This window comes from Octodon degus, unplaced genomic scaffold, assembly GCF_000260255.1.
Source record: "Octodon degus isolate 3935 unplaced genomic scaffold, OctDeg1.0 scaffold00137, whole genome shotgun sequence".
NCBI lineage: Eukaryota > Metazoa > Chordata > Mammalia > Rodentia > Octodontidae > Octodon > Octodon degus.
In genome coordinates, this window is record NW_004524713.1 from 7,157,921 (window position 1) to 7,183,563 (window position 25,643).

General features: G+C 40.4%; 2 protein-coding genes and 1 non-coding gene across 6 annotated transcripts in view; 2 read left to right on the plus strand and 1 right to left on the minus strand.

The window, feature by feature from the left end:
- Window positions 1–1,871: 1,871 nt before the first annotated feature.
- Rbm18 (RNA binding motif protein 18) lies at window positions 1,872–23,654 on the minus strand. The gene is made up of 6 exons (XM_004641493.3): window positions 23,526–23,654; window positions 20,348–20,476; window positions 12,724–12,850; window positions 9,375–9,461; window positions 7,185–7,270; window positions 1,872–3,921 (listed from the first exon to the last, which is right to left on the minus strand). Exons 2-6 carry the CDS (start codon window positions 20,458–20,460, stop codon window positions 3,762–3,764), a joined length of 573 nt encoding a protein of 190 aa, XP_004641550.1. The 5' UTR covers window positions 20,461–20,476; window positions 23,526–23,654; the 3' UTR covers window positions 1,872–3,761.
- Window positions 16,713–16,818, plus strand: LOC111812706. The gene has a single exon (XR_002818132.1). It is a non-coding gene; the product is annotated as a U6 spliceosomal RNA (small nuclear RNA).
- Window positions 23,655–23,662: 8 nt separating the features above from the next.
- Window positions 23,663–25,643, plus strand: part of Mrrf (mitochondrial ribosome recycling factor) — a 65,222-nt gene continuing 63,241 nt past the window's right edge. For all 4 annotated transcript variants that reach the window (XM_004641495.2, XM_023701559.1, XM_004641497.2 and 1 more), the window contains exon 1: window positions 23,663–23,749. The gene's annotated coding sequence lies outside the window, so the exon portion shown is untranslated. The remainder of the gene's footprint in view (window positions 23,750–25,643) is intronic.

The following is a 25,643-nucleotide window of genomic DNA, read 5'->3' on the forward strand; positions in this document are numbered from 1 at the left end:
AAAGGGAAGGCAGGGACATCTTAATCACTAACATTTGAATAGAAATGTGAATTAAAATAAGTGGGCTCTGTGGCTAGTGTTCTGGCCGAGTGCCTTGAGGCAGGCACTTCCTTGATTCCAGGAACCGGAAGGCAGCCAGTGTGGCTGGAGCCCAGTGCATCAGATGGGTGGTCACTAAGGGCCTTGTAAGTCTTTAACTGTAGGTCTTTAATTACAGGTGTTACGGAAAGTCATTAAGAAAGTGACATTTTAAAATTAATTTTTTGTGGTACTTGGGATTGAATCCAGGGAGCGCTACAATATATCCAGAGATTTATTCTGAGACAGCACCTTGCTAAATTGCTAAGGCTGGTCATGAAACTTTCGATCCTTCCACTTCAGCCTTCTTAATAGTTGGGATTACTGATGTGTGCCACCACCACCAGACTCTTTTTAAATAAGTCAGATCTGGCTATGTTGCCTAAGATGGCCACAAAATCTGGGTTTAGGGGATTTTCCTCCCTCAGCTCCTGGAGTAGCTGGGACCAGAGAAGTACCGAGACATTTTAGAAGAATCGCTCTAGCTTCTATGTGGAAAGCTGACTGTAAGGAGAACAGTAGAGGTGGCAGGTAATTAGGAAGGCACTGTCGCAGGCCATGTAAAAGATGATGGAGCCCTGGGTAACACTGAGTGTTGGATGTGGAGAGGGGTATGATCTGAAGGTAAAACTGATGGCGTTCGTTCAGTACCAGATAGGACCAGAAAACAAAGTTGAAGATGCATTCATTTTTGGAATCAAATCATATTTTAGGAATCCAGTGGGTCCACTTAACTTATAAGGCAAGAATTGATGCTTTTATATAATAGTATAAAAATCAGATATACTTACTGACTTGGAAATTACTGCATTACCTTAAGAGACAAGGGCTGTAGAAAATTAGTTTGACATAACTGGGGTTGATTTATGACATTTAAGAAATCTTTTTAAAAATTTAGTGTGATACAGGGTTTCACTACACAGTTTGGACTCCTAGCCATTCCCCTGTCTCAGCTTCTCTAGGACTGGGATTATCGGCCTGTGCGACCACTCCTGATTTTTGGGTTGGCATGGCATGGGACTGGGGATCGAATTCAGGACCTTGTGCTTGCCAGGCAATTAGACCACTGAGCTATCTCCCTAGACAAGAAATCTATCTTTACAGGAACCTCTTCCCCAAAGCTAAGATGCCAACTACAGAAATCCATGTGGTTAGGTTTGTGTTTTACATTTGATAAGACAGGAGCTGAGATTAAGATAGTACCTTTCACCTGATTATTTCTTTTAATCCTTCACGCTTCTATAAATCAAAATGATTAAGACTAGAAAAAAAAAAACAGTAAACCAAGTAATTTTACTTACAGATACTGTAAGCTCTTTTTTTTGCGGGGGGGGGGGGAGGGGAACCGGGGATTGAACTCAGGCCCTGGTGCTTGACAGGGAAGCGCTTATTCCACTGAGCCATCTCCCTGGCCCTTGTAAGCTCTTAATAGTGGACCAAGTTAACACTTGTATTTCACAAGCTCTTCACCAGACTGCTTTCAGTATATTTTGGATACACACACTTACTCTTTTGAAACTTCTTGAAAATTATAAATATGGCATGAGTCTCGCAGAGACTTTTATTAACGTCTTTTCACACAGTTACACTTGCAAGAAGAACTAGTTCTTTTCCTCATCTCTCCCAGAGGGAGGCAGGCAAAAGAGTGAAGAGAATTGCCTTGCCGGTGGATTCTCTAGTCTGATTCCGCTGCAAGGAAGGCACTTGGAGGCAATGCCCTACTGGACCCCCAGCCTGAGTCCGTGGAGAAACACTGTTTATTCCAATGATTGGATAAGATACAACCACACACGCGCACACACAGTCTTGCATTTATTCATATGTAGGGATAAGAATTGGTACAAATAAAAAACCATTGCTTTAAGTACAAATAAATAGTTCTAGGTTCTAAACAAAACAACCCTACATAGTTCTGCGTGTTTTCTAAATTCCTACTAAAAATAGAAGGCTATCTGCATTGAATTCTACTTCACCACAATCCCTTGAGGACTTAAGGATACAATGGTGAGTTCTATACTCCAAAGTCACCAGAAAAATGGGAGGCAGCACTCCCACCTCCCTGAACTATCTCAAAAATGGGAAGAGAGTTACTTGCATCGTAGACAGACATAGCTAATAAAAGCAGACTATTTGGATAGCTAAAAAGACTGAGCTTGGGTAAAAGATTACGAAAATCTCTGAACCAGTTCTGGGCATTCTAAAACCTCATTATGCTAAAATTTTGATTCAAGTGTTTTAACTTCACTTATACCAGCAGGAAGACTTAAATTCCTATCAGGAAAGTATCCTCTTGCTAGAACTGAGAGTGGTAAATACTGTCTAATCACCGGGAGTGGCACATGGAGTAAGTAACAAAGTGATTTGCCTACTAAAGCAGCAATGGAGCTGCCCAATGAAATGGTCTGTCAAGGCTGGCACCAACATGGCCCAAACTGTTAAAGAAACACATCCCCAAATGTCAATTTATATACTGCTCTCTACTGTCGTACTTAAAAATGTTCAGAGTGCCAAAAGTATCTAGGAAGAACAATGTCCTATGCATGAAGGGTCATTTGCAAGGCATGCAGTCTTTTGAAACTACATCAGTGGTGGTGAACCTGTGCCGCACCTGGCTCTTGATCATTGAACACTCTGAAAGGTTTGCCACCACTGGAGTACGTAAAGTATGAGGCGACTACAATCTTGGTGCCAGCTCCACTGACTTTCTGCTCCTGGTGCCTGTGCCCTTCTCATCCTGCACAAGATTACTCAACTTCTCCTACCAAATCCCCACATGACTACCACAAAGTAAATAGGTATGACAGTGACCAATGTAGCAATATTTAAGTTTAAAATTTTGCTATTTTTAAGTTTGATCATTTATACAACTCCAAATAGAACAATCTCATGCTATAAAAACAATCTCATGCAGTAAGTGCAATTTTAAAAGTATTGTGTAAATAACAACATTTGGTTATTATAGAAGGCAAGATTATTCAGATTTTTAAAAATGATTGCTATAGAATAAAAGTTAAATTGCCCAACAAAAGTTCTGTTACGGTATAAAACACTAAATTGATTCTACAGTTTGTCGACACAAACAAATTTAAGATATACACCAGGTTTTCCTAATTGGGGTTTTGAAACAATAAGCATAATTCTTAAGCAGATTACTACATTTGCTCAAAGGATCAGCTCTCTTTTGCCAAGAATTCTATTTTTTAGTCCAGATGGAGAGAGCTCCATAGTAAATTCTCCAACAGCAGTTCTAAACACGACTGGAAATCTGCATCTCACTTCTTTTTTTCATGTTGTAAAGACATGTGCAAGAAAAATGCTGTTTTTTTAATAGATGTCAATCGATTTAGCTTTCTGATTTGAATAATAACATTTGTACATTTGCCTTTCTGTCTGGCACATTATATAGTTTCTGGAGTTCCAAATTCATACAGACCAGCCAACTAGAGCAACTCAGTGTTCAAATCACAATTTTGGACACAATTCTATTTATTCTGGATGCTGCTCAATTCCACACATAGTTCAGAGAAGACACACTCATAAGAACATCCAAAAACGTTATGTTACCAAACTAACATGTGATTGTGCTCTGTTGGATAGTACCATTCACATCTACAAAGTACAAAGGCAGAAGAGGTCAGGTGTAGAGATCAATTTGCTTTTGCTGTTACGCTAATTCACAACCATCATCTTCGAGATTTCCATGCTGTTCTAGAATAAGGGGTAGTCCTTTTTTTATCTGGTGGTTTGAAGTAGGAATAAACAGGTGCTGCTGGGTATTCTGCATCAGGATTTTCTGCCATCATTTTCAGCTTTGCTTCAATGGCTTTTATCTTTGCAGTGACACTGGAAAAAGGACAGCAGAGAATGAGAATGAATCCAGGTGCATTTGGAAAATACAGGACATTTCATCTTCTTGTGCCTCTTACATGTTAGAGAAGCTACAAGATATTAAACAACAGGTAAACTTTTCATATCAGAGACCAAAAAACTGCTCTCTTTTCAAGAAAGAGATCAAGGCTGAGCCACCTATTCAGTTTTTCAGATAAGCCTCAGCACTGGTTAGAAGTACTTCACATATCACTGTATCTAACTAGATACACATACTACTTAGTGCTGGCAGAATAGGCACTCAAAGACAGGACTGAAAAGTGACATCACAGGGCATGTTGTGACATGGTGTGATTAAAAAATATGGTATTAAAAAATTTATTACAGTAAAGGATACACTGCCATTAATCTCCACCACAGTACCCTCAATCACTTCAAGTATCACATAATTTTTGCCACTTTTCTGCAACAGTTCTGGAAGTTGTCTCTCTTGGATGTTTTTAGTTGTACTGTCATGACTGCCTCACTGTCCTGAATCGATTTAAAATGTTTACTTTTCATGGTCATTCACTTTGGGGAAGAGTGAAAAGTTGCATGGAAACAGACCCAGAAAATAAGGTGGATTACAACACACTTATTACTTGATAGAAATTGCTGTAAAAATTTGATCAATAAAGGGTGATTTATTTATTTACTTTTTTAAAATATGTATTTGGCATAGGTCTCACTATGCAGCTTGAACTTGTAGTGATCCCCCTGCTTCAGTCTCCCCAGTACTGGGATTACAGGTATGCGCCACCATGCCCGTTCTTGGTGGCCAACTCAGCACACCCAAGGATGGGGCTGGTGTGGCATGTGGCGCCAGGGATTGAACCCCCAGTCCCTGCACTTGCCTAAGCAGGAGTTTAGTCCACTGAGTTATCTTACCACCCCTATTAAGGGGGATTTTAAAATATGGTGAATGTTTAAAAATTTTTATTACAAGAAAACACATGGCCATTAATTCCCAAGTACTACCCCTTTGTTTGAACATACCCCATCATTCTCAGCAATGTGTCTTTTACTGCACTAAAGTTTTTTCTTTTTTTTTTTACATTTTATTTATTTATTTATTGGATAAAAGGTCTTGCTATGTAGCTTGGACTCTTATCCATCCCCCTTTGTCAGCCTCCTCAGTGCTGGGACTAGAGGCGTGTACCTCATCTGGTTTTGAGGCCGGACACTGCACGCCGGGGGTTCTGAGGCTGGTACAGCATGGGCTGAGCCAGCCCCCCATGCCCCCCCCCCCAAAAAAAAAACCCTGAATATTCACTTGTACATTTCTTATTTGCAGATAAAGAAATTGAGGCAGAGAAAGGTTAATGTGCCCCCACATTAAATTGCTGGTTAATGATAAAGCTAAGATTTAAATACAAACTGACTGAAGGCCATGCTATTATTTTTTGCTTTTTTTGCAGAACAGGGGATTGAACTCAGGCCCCTGCACTTGCCAGGTTAGTACTTATTCTGCTGAGCCATCTCCCCAGCCCCTGCCATGCTATTATTAACCATCTCACTGGACTACTTTTTGAGTCACTAAATAATAAAAGACATTCTGGAAATCCCACAGAGCCATATTTTATTGACAAATGTGTGCTACTTATAATGACCCAGGTACAATACCCAGCATTTTACTTACATTACTTTTACTCGTTGCAATAACCCTACAAAGGTTACCACCCTACACTGCATGGTAGAGAAACAAATGCCAATGCAGTAATACACTCGAGGTCACACAGCTAACACACTGCAGAGCTGCAGTTCAACCCCAATTTAGTTATTGTCAAAACCTGTTTTCTTTTTCTACCAGAATGGGAGTTGACCAGACAGAAGCACACAGGCAGAGTGGGGAGAGGCTGCGGAGGTGAGGAAGAATTTGCTTCACTTCTATCCCTGGAGCTGAATGCACTCACACGGTGGGAATTTGGGGCCCAGACATCTTTACTTTCCTTTCTTAATGCAGACAGTGGTCAACAGCTAGTGAGAGAACCTTGGACATGAATATATGATCATCTTCTAGAGATTCTCAAAGGCTACACATCTGCTGCTGCACACAGCTACATATTTTCATGGGCAAGAAATTAACCATTAAATCACCATAAAGAAATGACTAAATGAGGAGAAAGCTATGGTTACCCTAATTTCAGTATCGCATGATATACACATGTTGAAACATCACAGAGCACCTCATAAATATATATGTAATGTTCATGTGTCCATTAAACACTTCTTAAAAACCTTTACCTTACAACAAAAAGAATACTGAGGTATTCCTAGGATATATTTTGGTACTCTTTTATTAACAAGATAGCCAGCCCTCCATTCTGCATGAGTCATGGGTGAACAACCTTCTTTAGACACAATGTCAACAGAAGGACATAAGCTTAAATTCTCTGGATTAAGAAATAGATGGGGAAACACTAGGATACCTGGTAAACAAGTGGCAGAAGCTCATCAAAATAAATACTTGTTCACTGTAACACAGAGACCATCAAGTATAAACCCAGTCATCTGCCAGGTGTGATGTCACATGCCTGTAATCCCAGTGCTTAGGAGGTTGAAGCAGGATTGCTGTGAGTTGGAGGCCAGCCTGGGCTACATAGTGAGACCCTAATCTCAAAAACAAAAAACAGACAAAAAAAACTCACCCAAAGAAAAATCTCCCCCTTCTTCCTTCTGCTCAACTACCCACCCACTTCACTTCCTCTTTCTCTACACAACCCTTAGGGTCCCTGTTTTGAATTAACTCCAAAGAAGTAACTGACAATTCATACAAGCTAGAGCCAAAACTATCAACAGTTGCTGCAATGGTATACAGAATTAAGTATCTGTAAGCTAAAATTTTATGTAAGAAAACTCATAGTTGGGAAGGAATCAACAGTATAAATGCCAAAGGGACCCAAGGCCTTATTAAAATACTTGTTTTCAGGGTAAGGGCTGTGTCTGACTTATCTTCGTATCCCTAGTGTCCAGTAGAAGGCTTGGTGTGTGGTAATGAAGTCCACCCTTTTCTAAGTGAATGAATTCTATAAATGGGGAGGGTTTACATGCTCTTGGGAGTATGGAAGTAGAGGAAATGTTTACATTCTGGAGGTTACTAAACACATCTCTCAACATGTCAGATTAGTAACTATACTAAATTAAGAACCACTATTAAAGAGATTCATTGGCATAAATGAAGGTAGAATGAAGAAATGGCTCAAGTTCTTGAATAACTTTATCATGTCACAATGTCTTACCTTAGGTTAGACTGTGTGGGCTCAGTGCTGGAAGATGGTTCGAGACTGATGGGAAGAATCTTATCATTCTTATTATGATCGTACCTCTAGAGAAAAAGAGGTGGGGAGATTACTTGGGTCAGAAACTGGCTCTTTTTTGCAGTGTATATAGGTTCAGAAACTAAACTCACCCACTTTATCATGAGTGTATTTCTAGACAATTTTAGGATGGCTGTACATGTAAAATTATTATGAAACTGTGGTTTTGCTCTAAAAGTTGTAGCTTTAGCGGAAGTCGATTAAGAAGCTTCCACCTCGCCATCAAAGTCCTCCTTAGTTGACAGGGCAAGAAATGAAATACTCAAATTCACAAATGGTCCAAATACACAGCAGTGGTTACTCTCTTATATTCTTGTTTTCACTGTCACATATTGCCTGTCACAAGATTTGCTTTATCTAAAACACTTTAAAACTTGGCAAGATTTTCCCAAGTACCAAGCTAATACTCAATTCTTAACAGAGCTTAGTGCAGAAGTAAAGTAGATTTAGCTTTCTGTTGCTGATATAAAGGTATTACATCATGGAAGAGTTTAATTTGATGTCAGATAATCACACGCCACTACTGAAAAAGTAAATAAAATATATATATATATATTTTTTTTTATATTTTTTTTTTTGCAGAACCGGGGATTGAACTCAGGTCCTTGTGCTTGCAAGGGAGGCGCTTATTCCACTGAGCCATTTCCCTGGCCTAAGCAAATAAAATATTAAGAGTAACTAGAAACCTTTGCTTCAGCTGAAAGACATTTTCTCTTGCCTTTTCAATGAGACCCCGAACAAGAAAATGACAGCCATTTTGGCAAATGAGACTTGATTTTCTTTCTTCTTCTTCTTCTTCTTTTTTTTTTTTTTGCATTTAGTACAGGGTCTACAGGGTCTCACTACACAGAGCAAACTTGTGGTGACCCTGTTTTCAGCCTCCCAAGCACTGGGATTACAGGCATACACCACCCACCATGCCCAGTCTGAGACTTGATTTTCTTTTTTCTTCCTCTTCTTCTTCTTCTTTTTTTTTTTTTTTTTTTGCATTTAGTACAGGGTCTACAGGGTCTCACTACACAGAGCAAACTTGTGGTGATCATCCTGTTTTCAGCCTCCCAAGCACTGGGATTACAGGCATACGCCACCCACCATGCCCAGTCTGAGACTTGATTTTCTTTTGAGTAACAAAAGCATTTGGTAATTCTTCTTCTTGTTTCTACTCTTAAGGCAATGTATCCTAGAAATTCAGAAGGCTCTATGATTACTGGAAATGCTCAGAAGAATCTGACATGGGCTTTTTCAGTTTGGACACTGGACTTAAATGTCTGTTTAGTTTCTGTGACCCTTGATTGGGAAGCTTGTTCATCAGAGATACATTGTCTCTGTTCAAAAACCCTGCTTATACAGTGAAAGGCCGAAGTTCTAACTTTGACACAAATCTTTCTGCAGGCAGGTATGGGAAGACCCACTGTAGAAGACAATCTGCTCTGGGGACTACTCCAGCTCACATTCTTCACCACCTCTGTGCCAGCTGAAACAGAGTATCTCTCTCTCTTCAATGGCTGCAGCTTTGTCAGTGCGCTCCCCCACCAGACCATTACAGGGTGAGAGGGCAGTGTGCCATTTCTCAGGGCTTGGCGCCAGTAAAGGCGTTCCAAAGTCCCACAAACCCACACTCTAATAACTCTCAAGATCTCTGAACTCAGGAGATGCCAGTGCTGTAAGAAGTCATAGAAAACTACACATTTCTCAAGCATTTACAATAATAAACAAACTCCAACTCTCCATAGAGAGGCTGGGAAGAGTCTAATAATGCCTACGGCAACTAATCTTAAAAATAAATACTACATTTTTTCCTCCAAAGAACACTACCCACCAAAAGAAAAAAAAAAAAGATAGAGGTCTGAGTATACACATCAGCCACATGGAAAAATCAATCAAAAGCAGGGTCTGTGGGCATATGGAGAGAAACAATGAAGGAACTTAATCCCTCCTGAGATGCTTCTCAAAAGAAAAATCTGGCAACACACATGGTAAATACAAGTAGGAGACGAGAGTATGGCAGCTCCAGATGTGAAGAGGCTGGGATGCAATGGAGAAATGAGCAGCTGTCTCTCAGAGGCTCATTCAGGATAAGGTGGGCGGTGTCTTCTAGCCTCTGGGACATACCTTTATTTGGGCATGTGCCCATCGTACCACCAGCTTCTTAGACAGTGCCAGTTTGCCATTGAGACACTGGATGGCTTGCTCTGCTTCCTGTCCAGAGAGGAATGATTAGTTAGTCAAAAATTCAAAAGCTGAAGTAACTATTTTTATTCTCACAGGACCTCACCACTTTGATGGCTTAGTCTCTAACTAAATAGCTTTTGGAAACTACTTGGCAAAGAGCTTATAATTATAAAAGGTAAAGTAACAAAAAAGGTATGGGTTTTAAGCAGTCATTCAGATAAAAACTTACATCCTGGCTGTCATCTATTGGCAGTAAGACATTCAATATGTTACTTAATGTCTCTACTTTTGTCACGTGTAAAACACAGATATTACTACTTGTTCCTCAGTAGCTGCAAGAACGCAGAGTTCATGGAAAGCGGAAAGCATGGAACACTCAATAAATGTTAGCTAGTAGTAGCATTCTAATTAGGTGATGCCTTGCTACACACCTTCATTAGTTGGGATGGCACTTATCATCTGAAAAAATTATACTCCCCCAGGGACCCTAGAACTGTATCTGGAACTAGGGCATACTCTTCCTGGTCCAAGGACCAGGAGTGAAAGAAACCGGGGTGGAAAAAGCAGGAGTAAGTGAGCCAGCCTGTGGGCAAGAGTGTCTGTGTGAGTCACTCTGTGCACCTGGTTTTTGAAGCCACAAGTTCCATGACCCTTTCCCCATTACATACGGGAGTAATAAGGTTGAAAGGAATTCCTGCAGCTAGAAAATAGTCACTCTTGGTCACTCCCAGGAAGCCTGGCTGTTCTTTTCCATCCTGAAAAACCTTCTTTGTCCTTTTTGTATCAAAGAGGAATTTGGCCAAGTAGTATAACCTGTGTTTGGGGGTGGGGGAGAAGTCCTTGAGGAACAGAAGAGAAATAGGAAGTCCTGTAGGGCAGGGAGCCTATCTGAGATCAAGGTGTAACACACAAAAAGCATTGCAGTCTGCTTTTACTGGTGATCATCTGGTTCGCTGGAGCTCACCATCATGACAGTCACAAGTATCTATTCAATACCCGTGCTGTGTCAGGCACTGGATTACTCAGTGGTCATCTCTGCTTTACTACTGCAGATAAAGTTAGAGCATTAGATAAGAGATGTGATTTTTCTTTCATGTTTCACTTGGTGAATTAGAATTTCCATGATGGCACTCTGTTAGTTCTGAAGTATCAGCAGTAACAAGACAAGAGCAGGTAGGGAACAAGTGTCTTAAAAAAACAATTTCCCATCTTTGAAACACTGCCAACTGTGATTTCATACGTACCTTTACATATGCTCCCAACTTTTTACAAGGTAAGACCCTTCCTGAGTCCAACTTTTACATGAAAATTGAAGCCAAAAGAAATTAAGAGATTTGTTCAAATTTAACAAAAAGTTAGATGTACAAAGTTTGCTTTATGACAGTGCAGTGCTTGTAAATCAACATCTGATCCCAACATGACTGCTTATGGTTGTCTGCAACCTTATGAATCCTTAAAATACTCTGTCGTTAAGGAATAAAGTATTAATTATATTAAGCATATGTGCATCATTTCGTTTCCTTCAAAAACCCCACACAATTGGATGAATAAAATATCACTTATCACTAAAAAAAAAAAAAAAATCACTTATCACCTATAGTATTAACAAATAAAAGAGAAAATAAAACATGCTCAGGGCTGGGCATGTAGCTCAGTGGCAAGGTACCTGTCTAGCATGTGCAAGACCTTGGGTTTGACCCTCAGCACCACAACAAAACAAAGAACAAAACCACACACCACTGTTAAGGACAAATGACACTCTCATACGATTTCAGAACATAAGGGACACCTCATTTCTTCAAGGCATTTTGGAAACTATTTTAAGAAAAAAATATGCATGGCCTTTGATAATGCTATCCACTTCCATACATGTAATAAAGAATACATACAGTGAGAGACAGATACTCATGACTTGATGTTTACACTAGTCAATCATTGAAGAAAACTCAAATATCATTTGTTAGCAAAAAACACTGATTAGTTGGTTTTTTTTTTTTGGCGGAACTGGGGATTGAACTCAGGCCCTTGCGCTTGCCAGGGAAGCACTTGTTCTACTGAGCCATCTCCCCAGCCCCTACTGATTAGTTTTTAATTGTACTCTAAGTCATATCTATAAAATGAACTAATCTCAGCTATGGATCCGGGTTCTTCTATGTACACATATTCACATCTACATACCCAAACATACCAAGAAAGTCAAGTACCACAATTTACCATGTCTTGATGTGTACTACATGACAGAAAAAATTTAATATGCTTTGAATGATAAAAATGATATCCTTTTTGTATATTATAAACTGTTCATGTGTTTCCATGTGTGTGAGAATATGAAGAGACTTAAAAAAATACAACAAAATACTGCATAATTCTTTTTCTGCATTGTGCTCAGTGATTTAAAAATTTTTTTGGTTATCTTTATTTTGATCCACAATGAGCAAGTATTACTTTTGTGAGAAGAGAAATATCCATATGTTATTATTCTTATTCTTTATTTTTTTGCAGTACCAGGGATCAAACTTGGGACCTTCTGCTTGCCAGGCAGGTTCCTTATGCCGTTGAGCTATCTCTCTGGCCCCCCCATATGTTATTAATAAAATAACAACATAATATTCCTTCAAATGATAAAAATATGGTATACTAAGCAGCATGCATCTCTATAATCAATAATACTGAAATTGCATTTCTTCATCAATGTATTTCTTCTTCAATAACTAAATTTTGATATAAGATATATGAATGTTATGCTGAAACCAAACTCTCTTGTGGAAACCTTAAAATCTGTATGCATTTGAGAAGGGTACTTTTTTTTTCTTTTTTTATTTGGTGTTGGGGACTGAACCCACGGTGTTGTGTGCACTGGGCAAACATTTATCACTGAGCTACAGATAGCCCTAGGCCAGAAGGATACATTTTTAAGAAATCAAGTTTGTGGGTGGCTCACCACAGGCAGGACTTCTGTACCACAGGGCACAACTACTGAAAGAAAAGGAGGCTTTCCTTGCCAGCCACTACAGAGACAAAACAGGACTGGTAGGGGTGTCCAGAAGCTTGAGGTGGGCATCCAAATGAGCAGTAAGCTAGGTTTTTGAGCTTAGAGGGACAGAAGATTCTGTGAGCTGTTCACTGATTAACTTGCGTGCTGAGCATCTCTTTCAGCATTCAGTCGAAGTCACAGAGAAGCAGCAGACATGGCTCCTGCCCACAGCAACTTGTGCTCTCGTAGTCAGAGGTACACAAAAAGTCATGATGGTGTGGGACGTACCATGAAAGTGGGAAGACACTCAATTACCTGTTTAGTTTCAAAGTTAACAAAACAGTAACCTCGAGGCTGTCCTTCCAAAGCACCCGACTTGTGGAAGAGGAAGTCAAACTGCTTTACCTTCCCAAACTTCTGGAGGAGCTTGAGGAGGTGGTATCTGTGGAGACAGAAGAGTCATGAACACACTAGGAATTCTGTTCGCCTCTCAGGCTCAAGGGCAAGATAAAAGAGATTTACCCTAGGGATCAAATTTATTGCCCTTGCAACATGCCTTCATCCAAATGGCTGTTAAGTTTATTTGGCAAACAGAGTTGTTTGCCTCTATTTGGAATGGGAACTAGAATTCTCATGTCTATGCATCTGTCCAACATAAAAATACCAAACAAAAAACCACACCTAACAAACAGCTGTCTGGCCCACAAGTACCATTTGTTTTTCCTTTGGAGAAAAGCTCAAAAATAGTGTCGATTTATTTATTTTTAATTTCTTGGAAATAAGGTAGTATCTGTGACTAACTATAACTCCATCAGAAATACACACCCATACTCCAAAACCTACCCTACTTCAAAGACAAATTAACAAACACATACACATTCCTACAAGTAAGAAAACAGTCCTGGAAGACTTTCCTATTAGATTTTGTAATTAATCATTAGAGCCAAATTATTCTTGTAAGAAACTCTGCCAGAAAAACAACTATAGTTAGTGGCACTTCAGTAAGTATTTGCCTCAGTTGAATTAATACAATTTACATCCAGGGGTACAATCAAGTAAAGAATATAGAGTCAAGGGTGAAATTTATTCCTGGCAGGATTGTCCACCATTACAAGTTATTACTTGTCATTTTCTTCCCTATCCTTTCCTCGGATTCTTTACTCTAACTTACTTGGTTTCAACAGGGCTTTTAAGTTATACAAACAGATGTGGCCTTAACAGGTTGCTGTGGCCAATCTCAACCCCTACTTCCTGTCATCTGATGTAAGGGTGAGACAAACCAATAGCTCTCCTGTTTCCTTTTCCTTTGGCCTTCCTCCTGGCATCCTCCAAGCTATTCAAATGGAGTCAAGGCTTTCTCTAAACAATGCTGTCCCTGTGATACTAAAAAGGTATCAACCCACATGCTAAATCTATTATTACTGGGAATTCTACCCCACAGGGAGTCAGTAAAGTTGTCCTCAGAGCCACATTCATATTTACATTGTTTTCTAGGAGAAACTCATCAAACTTTTATTCATGAACAAGAAACTCCTTTGGGAGGCAGAAAGATATGAAATACATCATAAGCTATAGTAAATTTGATACTAACACACATCAACAAGCAAACCCATTATCCTGGATCAGGCATTTGACACCAGGGAAGAAGGAAGACATAATACAGGTCTAGCACTGGGGCAGGATGGAAGGATCCCCAGGCATACTGTGGATGGAAAACAATCTGGTCTTTGGGCCTGTTTTAAAACAGAAAACTGCAAGCCCTCCTTTCTCAATTCCCAATTCTCATCAGGAAACCTCAACTACCAGTGAGAATGTAGGCAGTAACTCTTGAGGGTACAGAGACACCTCAAGTGCAAATTTCTGCTTTCACTTGATTGTCTGAATAGGCGGCTTACAGCAAGTATGAGTCTCTGAGATACTGACTTAGTGAGTAAGGTACCTTAAGGTACAGATGGGCTAGCAGAGCCTTCCCCGGGTCTGTAATTCATGGCTGTACCTTCCACTTACTATGCCCATTGAAGCCGACCAGTATACCATGACAGCCGCTGTAAAATAGTGGGGCAAACTCATAGAAAAATAAAAATCTAACACTACTGTGGGCAGACTGTCTTTTCATTAGCTCTATTCTGCTTAATAGCAGGAAGATAACACGAATGGCATTTCCCAGGAAATGAATTTTAATTTACTCAGGGAAAAAAACCCCTCAAATATGCCAACAGATTATTCATTGTAAAGCTAACAAACACATTCTGCCTAAGAAATATGACCCTAGGATTCCAGGAACATCTGCTTTGGTCCATGTCTTTCAACTTCTCCAGGATTTCTTTTCTTGTTTGATAATTTCTTGAAATTATCACAATACCGAAACAAAAGGAATGAAATGTTTACTATTTTGCTTCCTGGAGATGGGGACTGCAAGCTCTGATAGTGAAAAAAGCCTGAAGGGTTTTGCTTTCACATCTGTAAGCACTTTTATCTGTTGCTGCAGTATGGGCAAGCTCTTTGCTCATCAGAGGCTTCCTTCACTTAATGACATGTGTGCCCTGCTGCCTTCAGAAGTGAAAGAATTAGTACATCAACCCCACACACATTTCTGCAACTTAATAAGGGTTTTCTGTAATGAGTCTTTAAAACAGCTTTCTTGTCCAATGGCACAAAACCAATACACCAACATAAATGTTGTAACAGATTCTGTGTATAGAGAAAAGTAGGGGAAAATAAAAAGAGCTATCAGAGAAAAGGAAGGGAACAGGTAGGTGGTAAAGGGTGAAGGGAAAGAAGAGCGATGAGGGGGTGAAAATGATCCAAGAATGTTACATGCATGTATAAATCTGCCAAAATTTAACTCATACACACTAAGAACAATAGCTGTTGCTGCTGCTACTGCTGCTACTATTACTGCCCAATTACGCACTTATAAATGAATACAACTGCCCCCAAGGACATCACATGCTGGTCAGAGGAAAGCAATATACAATCAGCTATAAAATTATGCGATACCTGCATATAGGAATATGCATATGCAAACAAAGATGAAGGAAGCTCAATGTGTAGGGAAGATGGTAGCTAAGGAAAGCTCTGTGAAATGGGTGATGGCTGAGCAGAGCACATCAGTGTGGTATAAAAACATAAAGGCAAAAAAAGATCTGATCCACAGGGACAGAGTGGGAGTGGAGAATTAGAGATGTGGCTGAAGGTAGAGAATAGGGTGTGAAGAATACTATATGCTCCAGGAATTTCAATTTGATATTGTAGGCAATGGGAAGCCAAAGAAATGACATTTGTTCTTTCTTTTTTTTTTTAATTTATTTACGTGTGTGTGTGTGTGTGTGTGTGGCCAGATCAGCCCACCAGGGGGCGGGGCTGGCTGGCATGTGGTGCTGGGGATTGAACCGCGGTCCCTGTGCTTTGCTAAGCTTGTTCTAAGTAGGTGCATTAGACCACTGAGCCATCTCACCAGCCCCTTGACATTTGTTCTTAGCACACAATTTGTCTTACAGAAATTGTCTTCATAAATATTGAATGATGGGGGGGTAACACATTCTGTGGTAGGTATCTTACAAAATGGTTCTATTGTGTTAAATTTAAGTAAGACAACAAACATAAAAAGCAGCACAGATAATGAAGGAACACTAAAGAATGGATTGAGAAAGAAACAGGGTTTTTTTCAGGTAAAATGTTTTCATATACCTGAACATTCATTTTCCCTTGCATTCTAGTTTATCTAGTTAATCCCTGCAAAGGTACTCGGGATACTTTTACCTGGCTGGCTACTACTTTTGTTTCTTAACAAACCCCAACTACAAACTGCAGGCCCTTTCCAGTTATCCCATGGGCAGTGGGAACATGAGCTGTCTACAGTCCTCCGGTAAGAGCTTTCCGGTGCTCACATTCCTGGGTTCAGGCCCCAGCTCCACAGAACAAGATCAAGGATGTTCTTCGACTCTCCACTCCTCTTGTGCTCACTGCCTTGAGAGGAAGAACAGCTTTAGAAGGTGGTATCTGTGGAAATGGATGGGCCTGCTTGCGGTGGTCCCTCCTAACGCTCACTCTCGGTCCCTGCCTTTCCAACTCACCTTACATATGAGGTCTGATTTCCCTGCCACAACATTACTTGCTTGATGTCACTTAAACACCACAATAAACTTCTTCAACATGAAATTCAAACTTGTCTGAGTAAATTTTAAAGACCCGTCTTAACGTGATAGTAGACTATAGATCTACTACTCTCATTATTACCATTTCCTGTTCAGTCTCAAGCTGAAAATCTTCCTAACGTTCTGCTTACATAGAAGAATCCTTCTGTGCTTTCTTCAGCAGCACATATACTAAAACTGGAATGATAACGAGAAGACAAGCATGGCCCCCGACAAGGCTGACATGCAAATTCTTGAATCATTCCATATTTGGTACCTGCATTAAAGTAAAAAAGGAATCTTTCTTATTCTTACACACTTCTATTTATGATTTCATCTCTTGTTTAAAATGCTCTATTTTGGCCAAATAGCTCAGTGGATTAAAGCGCCTGCAAGCAGGCACAGGGGCTGGGGGTTCAATCCCCGGGTCTGCCTTGCTGGCCCTGCCCCTGGGGCACGCTGAGCAGCAATTGAGACTGAGCATGGTGGCACACGCCTATAATCCCAGCTCTTGGGAAGCTGTAAACAGGTGGATCATTACAAGTCTGATTTAGTAGTGAGACCCTGTGGACCCTGTAGACCCTTCCCTAAAATACAAAAAAACCTCAAAACCTCTATTAGAATTCCTACTGGCTTTGTTCTCAAGCACATTTCTTCTGGTGTGTAATGCAGCAGTCATTCATTTGGCTTTCTACACACCATACTCAAGATTTGAAAAGAAAGCCAGCACTAATGCTTTCCAGGAAATCACAATGTGGAAAATAGATTGTTCAAGAGCTTTAACTTTTTCAGTTTCTCTGCTGAAGACACTGGTAATGATACTTTGAGGTACTGTTTAATGTTATAATCCTATTTGGTCCCATAACAATTTAAAATAAATTCTTATCTGTTTAAATTGAAAACAGGATACTTTAGGTCATGACTGTTCAATTACTCAAGACTATTAGAATAACTGTACAAAGTACACTAAATTAGGTAGTGGGAAATTAGTCCTGTCAGTACCTAATTCAGTAAATTGAGCTAACTTGCCTAACTCTTCCTATGAAATTGTATCTGTTTCATTTGTTTTTCAAAGTTACTATGAGCCTAAATAAGAGGACTGCATATAATATTAAGAGTTAAAAAACCTTCATATTGTTAAGCTGAATGTTCTCATTTTATAGAAAGGAAATGTGAGGTCTACTGTAACTGAGAAAATTATAATATGGGTTTAGATTTTTCTACCTCTATAAATCAGAGTGTATCATCACTGCTTCAGATCCGAAGTCGTAAGAAGATCTACTTAATCATATAAGTACTTTAGGCATGTAGCAAGCTCTAGTGTGCAGAACTGCTGCAACCACAGGGTGGACGCGCATAAATAAGAAGTACAATATTAGAGTACTGAACAGTTAGGAATGCATATTCTCTTGAAAAAAGACTAAAGATCATTCTGGTAAAACTCAGATTAATAATTAACAGGCACACACACAAAATGACTAGAATTAATCACACAGTAAACTCCGAAAAATTGAGCTGGGTGTGGTGGTGCACACCTGTAGTCCCAGCATTTAGGAGGCTGAGACAGGAGGATCACAGTGAGCTTGAGGCCAGCCTGGGGTACACAATGAGTTCAAGGTTGGTCTAAACTACATTGTGAGACCTATCGCAAAACAGAAACAAAAAATCTCAGAAAAATGCAGTGTGTGTGTGTGTGTGTGTGTGTGTGGGGAAGTGTGGTCATTTTTTAAAAACTGTCATGGTTTCCACATCCTATAATTTGGTGACAGTAAACATATACACTATTGTTCTTTGAGCAAGACATACGACATTTGTATATGGAGGCACTGAAGTCAGCTTATGACGGAGATCAGGAAGAAAGATGGCAAAGCACATGAATAAACACATGCGATAAAGAGATAAGGAAAGCTGCAGAAGGGAATGAGCAGCCACTGGCAGCAATCTGTAGATAGGAGTTAACTACGAAAACTAGAGGATGCTTTAAAAACTTTTGTCAAGTCACTATAAGTTCAGAGATTTGGATTCAGCTAATCATTTCTAAGACGGACCACAAGACAAGAATCCCATGTTCATCTAAATTAGAGCTTGCAGGGGTCAGTGAGATAGCTCAGTGGACGAAAGCGCAGGGATGGAGGTTCCATTCCTGGCACATGTTGCACCAGAGTGGGCTGAGCCGGCCACAGAATCTGGGCATAGTACACCTGTAATCCCAGTGCTGGGGAGGCTGAAGACAGGAGGATCACTATGAGTCCAAGCTGTGTAATGAGACCCTGTAGCAACCAAAATACATTAAAAAATAAAATAAAAATAAACTAGAGCTTGCAAGCCTCCAATTTGGGGGAATAGTTGTATTTTAATTATTTACTAGGTTAACCATTATGTACCCTAAGAAGAGCAAGATCCAAAATATTTCAACAGCTTGGAAGGAAATTATCTTTCCACAGACTTGCCTTACTAAAATGTTAGGCTTATCTGCTATGATTAAGTAAATTAAATGAAGTAATACTAAACCTTTAATGTTAACCATAAGCTGTGATTTGTGTTTACATCTCTAAAAATAAATTAATTAGTATATAATGAATCTGTTTGGTTGACAAAATGTTTTGAGGCAAGGAATCTACAAAAAAAAGTAGCAAAAATGGTTTTTGGTGGTACAGAAGTGGGGATTCTATAAGTAGAATGCAAGCACTTCTGGCCAGCAAGGCCTCGATCCACAGCGGTTTGCTACTTGATGTCCACCTTCGGTCTCATGGAAAAAGACCAGCAGTATTAGCAGGCAAGCTTTGATCCATGCATTCCAATTCATGGCATAAGCTGCACCATCCTGAGCCTTTCTGATAAATACGTGCCATCTGAACCTTCCTGGTGAGCAGCAGGACACCATTAGCACAAGGTCTCATGAGGAGAAATGCAGCCAATACAAAAACACTATTTCCATGCTTCAGCTTTCCATTCCAGGAGAGAGGTGGGAATGGAAACCACTCCTGGGAGCATATCTCGTGGCTCAGATTTTAGATGATGGAAAAAGCTTCTTTTTTGTTTTTAATGTATTTAGTACAGGGTCTTACTACATAGATCGGACTTGCAGTGATCCTCCTGTTTTCACCCTCGCAAGTGCAGGGATTACAGGTACACACCACCATGCCTAGTCTCAATCGCTGTCTCAGTGTGCCCTGGAGGTGGGGCCGGCATGGGGCTTCAACCCTGGTTCCTGCTCTTGCTTAAGCAGGCATTTAGTCTACTGAGCTATCTTGTTGGTCCTGCTCTGGTTATTTTTATGTCTGAAAATTGTTCAGCACAGCACTTGGCTAGATACCCAAATCATTTAATGAAAATGAAAACCAAAGGTACTGGCGTAAGATCTAAGATCCCTTCCAAGTCTCACCTTCTAAGGTTCTGTGGCTGCTTACAGGAATTAGTTAAGTAGTACTCCTTTGCCTGGTTGTAAAGGTACTGAGACTTCTGCTTGTCCCTTGTGGGAGAAAAAAATACTCAAGGCTGATTCTAAAAAACAATTTTCTGGGTCCATTGAGTTGAAGGACTCAGTGTTGCAGAACATCTTTGGTAAGTATGAAAAAAAGAGCCATGTGTTTAAAGGATACTAAAGACTGTGTCCTTACAATAGCAGAGTACAGATGTAAGAAAATAGACAAGACAACAAGCTAATAACATTACCCCTCTCAAAGATAAAACATAAATGAAAAGATTAAAATATATTCTACATTGCTTGAACATTCTTTCAAACATCATCACTGCAAACATCCCAAATTTGTAGGGAATGAATTAAGGTGACTTGGACTTACTCTGTGATTTTGGGATCTAGGTTGCCAATCCATAATCGGTGTCCTTCCTGTAGAGAGCCCTCTGAAAGGATGGATGCGTTCTCCAGGGGAAGAGTTTTGGTTTCTGCTTCCATCAATCTCTATGAATAACTAAAGACAACATAACATTCAGACAGAGGAAGACTCTACGTGGATACAATACCTCAAATTCAACCTAGCAAACGTTATCTAAGATGAGTATGTCCGCTGGCTAGTCTAGGGCCCCAGAACCAGTTCCCTGAGGACAGCTATTCTAGAAGCCAACACATAAGCTGCCATTTAAGGTGAAAGAGGCATAGCTGCGTGGAGAAACTCAAGCTTTCCTCCTCTGAAGCTAGAAGCTGACTAGGCAAGAGGCCAAAGTCTCTATTACTACCTGGCACTCCAGATGAACAACTGTTACCCAAAATAAGCCACGGAAATCATGAGGAAGAACGTCTCAATGGCAGTGAAACGGATAGGCAGGGACCAGCAGCAGTGGATCACCTGTCCTTATGGAACAGGCAATACAACAAAGGAAGAGACAACCCAGGAAATTGATTCACAGGGCTGAGAACACAGCTCTGTAGTAGGGTGCTGGCCTAGCATGTGAGAGGCCTTACAATCAATATTCAGCACTGGGCCAGGGAGATGGCTCAGTGGAATAAGCGCTTCCCTGGCAAAGGCAAGGGCCTGAGTTCGATCCCCAGTTCTGGAAAAAAAAAAAAAAAATTTATAACCACTAAAACAAAACAAACCCAAAACAACAAACATACACATGTACATAAATCTACCACCAGGAAATCAATCAACAAGTTTCAGAGTCAGAGCTGCGTTTGAAAGCAGATTGTGTGACTTGGTGAATTATTTGAACTTTGTAGGGGTCAGTTTCTTCAAAGATAAATTGAAGACAATAGTTCTATTTTATAGGGTAACTGTAAAAATTAAAGATAGCACACGAAAAAAATCATTAACCACTGTACCTGAAAACAGCAAATTATCAATGTATACTAGCTATTCTCATGTTTACTATTTTGGGAGAGATTAGGAGGAAGAGACCAATTTCTTCCTAAATTATTCCAGGTCTACCATTTGCTTGTTACATGACTTTGGACAGGTTAGCATTTTCTTGGTTTCCTCATCGTACAATGGGGCTAAAGACACATGAAGTTCTGCAGATACACCAAGTTAACACTCCTGAACCATTTAGGAAAGCAAGTGACACCTGGGAAGCATTTAAGGCTGACAAATGACTGCTAGTCTCAGTTCCCGAAATTGTTCATCTCAAAGACAAGGAAAATGAGAGAGTTATTTCGCAGACAGTAATGGAAAGAGCAGAAAAGCTGGGCATGGTGGACATGGACTATAGGCAAATGCCTATAACCCCAGCACTCTGGAAACCTAAAGGAGGCGCCCAGTCTGCGTAACTTAGATTTGTCTCCAAATTAAAAGAAAAAAGAAAAAAAAGGCAGAAATCTTGGTGTTACACCTACTTTCCAACCTAAGCATTTCTACTGGAGGTCATTTTTCTCTAAGCATCACCTTCTTCATTTTTAAACTTTGTTCTATTTCTAAAATGTTTGCCGAGTAGACCAAAAATGGGATAATGAATAAAAAAATAACACTTCAATAGATGCACAACACGATCAAACAGAAAAGATAATGGCGTTGAAAGACAGCTAGCTGTGCCAGACTTTAGAACACTCTGCTGGGGAAACACATGTGCCCTACATATTCAAAAGTGTCCTAGGGTACCGCAGGAACTGTGTCTCAACAGAAGCTTGCATATATTAACACTTCCTATTCATCCTGGCACACCCTATAAAGTCTAGCACACAGCAGTCCCTAAGTTAACTGCTGGAACAAATTTACACATTTATCTGTGTCTTGCACATAAGTGTACCTGTCCTTCTTTTCCACTCACATCTTTATTTAGCAATGTGTGTCAAGCAATTACAAATTGCTAATTCCTTTCTAACAGGTCAATCACTTAAACAAATCTGATTTTGAACTTTCTAGGCATCTTCTAATTCATTATTGGGGTCACAACAGTGAAGAATGCTTACATTTGGAAGGTGAGCAAGACAAAACAAAAGCAAAAGAAGTAAGATGTAATCAGCGATGAATGCTGCAAAAACAAATAAGCAAGGTGATGTGACACTAAGCTGGCCTACTTTGCAGTGACAGAAAAGGGAGATGACACGAGATTTAAATGATAGGAACTTCTGATTTTCTCATACCTAAAAATATCAGTAATACCAAAAACTATTACATACTCCCAAAAGGTACTCTGTTTTAATGTGAAGAATGCAGAATTGGGGGCAAAGAAATCTGCATTCATGCCCTGACATGGGTACTTAGTTGTGAGACATTAGCAAGTCACAAGATTTCCTTTAAGTACCCCCCCCCACACGGTTTCCCTACCACAGCAGAGCCTCTTGCTACTCTCGATCACAATCCCTTTTTGCTTCCAATATAATCCAATGAGTTCTTTAATATTTTATTTTGTTTCCTTCTAGAATGCAAGCTTCAAGAGGGGAGGCCCTTGTAATCTAGATCATGGTTCTACCTGCATCAGCCTGGCTCTAAGGCGGAGCTCAATGTTTACTGTGAATGAGTGAATAAATGAAGCAAGCCATTTCACTGGGAACCTCGCTTTCATCTTTTTTTTTTTTTTTCTAGAATGGGTAGAATTATTCCTGTTTCATGAGATCGTTTTTGTCTTAAGACTATACTGGTGACAGCTTGATGACAGTCCAGAAATAGGACTTTCTGAGGAAAGGTGAAGTACAGTAAAAGATCATGCGATTATCAAAGTCCTCTGGGTCTACAACGGAGACAACCTCTTGCTTAACAGTTCACAAAATGCTTTTCCACCTCTCCTCCCTTTTAAACTGCAAGAACCCTAGAAGCCAGGAAGGCTCACTGGGGAAACTAGTCCAGAGAAGCAAAGGCATCTGTTCCTAGAAGAGAACAGCGGGGTCAAGCCTGGAACCCCGGCTTCCCAATTCCTGGCAGCAAATCCCCAGAGGCTACGGGTCATTACTCGGGTTGTTATTTCCGGGCCAGAAGCCGGACAATCCGGGGCGGAGCCTGAAAGCCGTCCTACAAACGCAGTCTCTGTGAAGCCTTCCTCGCCGGGCTGGCGTTAGCGGCAGGGACACGTCGCGACCGGACTCACCTTGTGGCCTCGGTGTGCTGCCCTCTGCTCATGCCCCCAAAGCAAGTTCCGACGCCGGGGCCGAAGGACGACTAGAAGCGTCAGTGCGGATTCCGCCAGCTGCCAGGCCGCCCGTGATGCGCTACGCCTGCGCCGCCGCCCCGCCCCGTGACGTCATGACGCCCGCGCCGACGTCGTCCCCGTCGTCGCACGAGGCTTCCCCTTAGTAACCTGGGCGATAGCTGGTGAGTGGCCTCGAGGTGTCCGGAGGTTCGTGCGGGGAGACTCTCATTCAAGAATTTCTGGGGGGCCTCAGGGGTCGGACACCCTCCCTGGAATCGTCCCTTTAAAGTCCAGTCTGACCTTAAGGCTGGGCTTGTGGCCTTGAACAAGTCTCACAGGGCGGGGGCGGAGCTTGTCTCACTAGCTAGGAATTTAGGGAATGCCCAGGGACTTTCTAAATAGTAGCTAATATTTAGTAACACACCATCTGACAGGAACATTTCATTTTCAGAGCAGTCCTAAGGGAGTAGGTATTATTATTCCCCATAATGAAGAAACGGAAGCGCAGAGATAATTTTACCGGGGCCACGCAGCCATTAAATAAGTGATGGAGCTTAAATGCAAACCTAGATCAGACTTTGAAGCCTGAACTTTAACCGCTATTTTGTGTTGTCCAGTTGGAAAACAGTTGCCATTTCACTGATATGTTTCTGTTTACATAAGCCAGACAAATTTTACAGGTGAGACTGAGGTTTAGAGAGTTTGACTAGTCTAAGGAAGTTGCTAGGAACAGAGCTCTTCTCGAGGTCTTCCTAGGTTTAGGGCTCTTTCCTGCAACCATATTATTTCCCAGAATCTTGCAGAGCTTTGTAGTTGACATGCATGAAAACCCGTCTGACCCCGTTATAGTTGAGAAAACAAAACCTAGACAGAAAAAAACGATGGTGTAAGTTGTAAGCCAGGGGCAAGTTGGAGCTGCCACAAATGCTTTTGCAATTTGGGTGGCATGGATGATACAGCAGGGAGGGTTACTATAGGGTTTGTAGTACTTCAGTCTTGCAAGATTTAGAATTATTAAATACACATATGTTGTGTTGCTAAAAATGAAGTGCTGTGATGAAGTCCACAGTGCTATGATGGGTTACGGGACACATGACCTCATTTGGTTGGAGGCTGTGGACAGGAAGGCATGCTCTGAAGAAATGGTGGCAAGAATAGGAAGTAAAGAGGCAAGGAAAGAGCATTCCAAGAAGATTCAGCTGTGTGTTTGAAGACCTTGGAGCAGGAGGAATCCTTGCAGAAATAAAGGATCAGCTTTATTTAGTGAAATAAAGATGGTAATCAATTACAGTAACACATGTGAAAGTATTTTATATCCAAGATCCTCTATATGCGTACTCACTTATAAAAATGTACATATTGGAAGTTAATACTGCATTGGGAGTGGATGCTGGGACAGTGGGTCAAGCCAGGACTTAGGTTCCTTATCTGTTTCTTTCCAACATTAAAATGCACCTTCTGTGAAGAACAGGAAAATTCAAGTTTTGAGACCTCGGCTTTGGTAGAAGAATGTGTGTTTTAGATAGTTTAAAAATATTTTAACAGTTGGGATAATACGACATTACTTACTGCATATGAGATATACTGTTTTATATACATAATATATTGGATAAAAGCACAGACCCAGGCTATCTTATCTGAGTGGTGGAAGCTAGCTCAGACAGTCTAAGTGATATGTGCTCAAACTCATGTATCTAGTAAGCATCTAGTAAGCAGGGGAACAGCTTCCAGGTTTAGACTTCGATCTAATCTAATGTTCATACACTTATGCCACATTGCTTCCATGTGTAGGTTACTTTTGCTGGATAATAAATGGGCTCTCATAGCAAGTTTCTTTTCCAAGCTTTAATTCTTCATTTGTGCTGAGCTGAATGTTAAAGTGTTAAGTCCTTGGGGTAAAAAGTCCAAGGGACTAACTTGCCTTTACTAAACTTCCACTTTAAAATTTCCTAATTTTTGTGCAATTAAAATCCATGCCTTAAGCATTTCAGTAATGTGGTTTATTTATAGAATTGTCTTCCGGTTCACGTGTACTGGGTCTGTTCTTGGGTGTTGTATTTTCTGCCAAAGATTGTT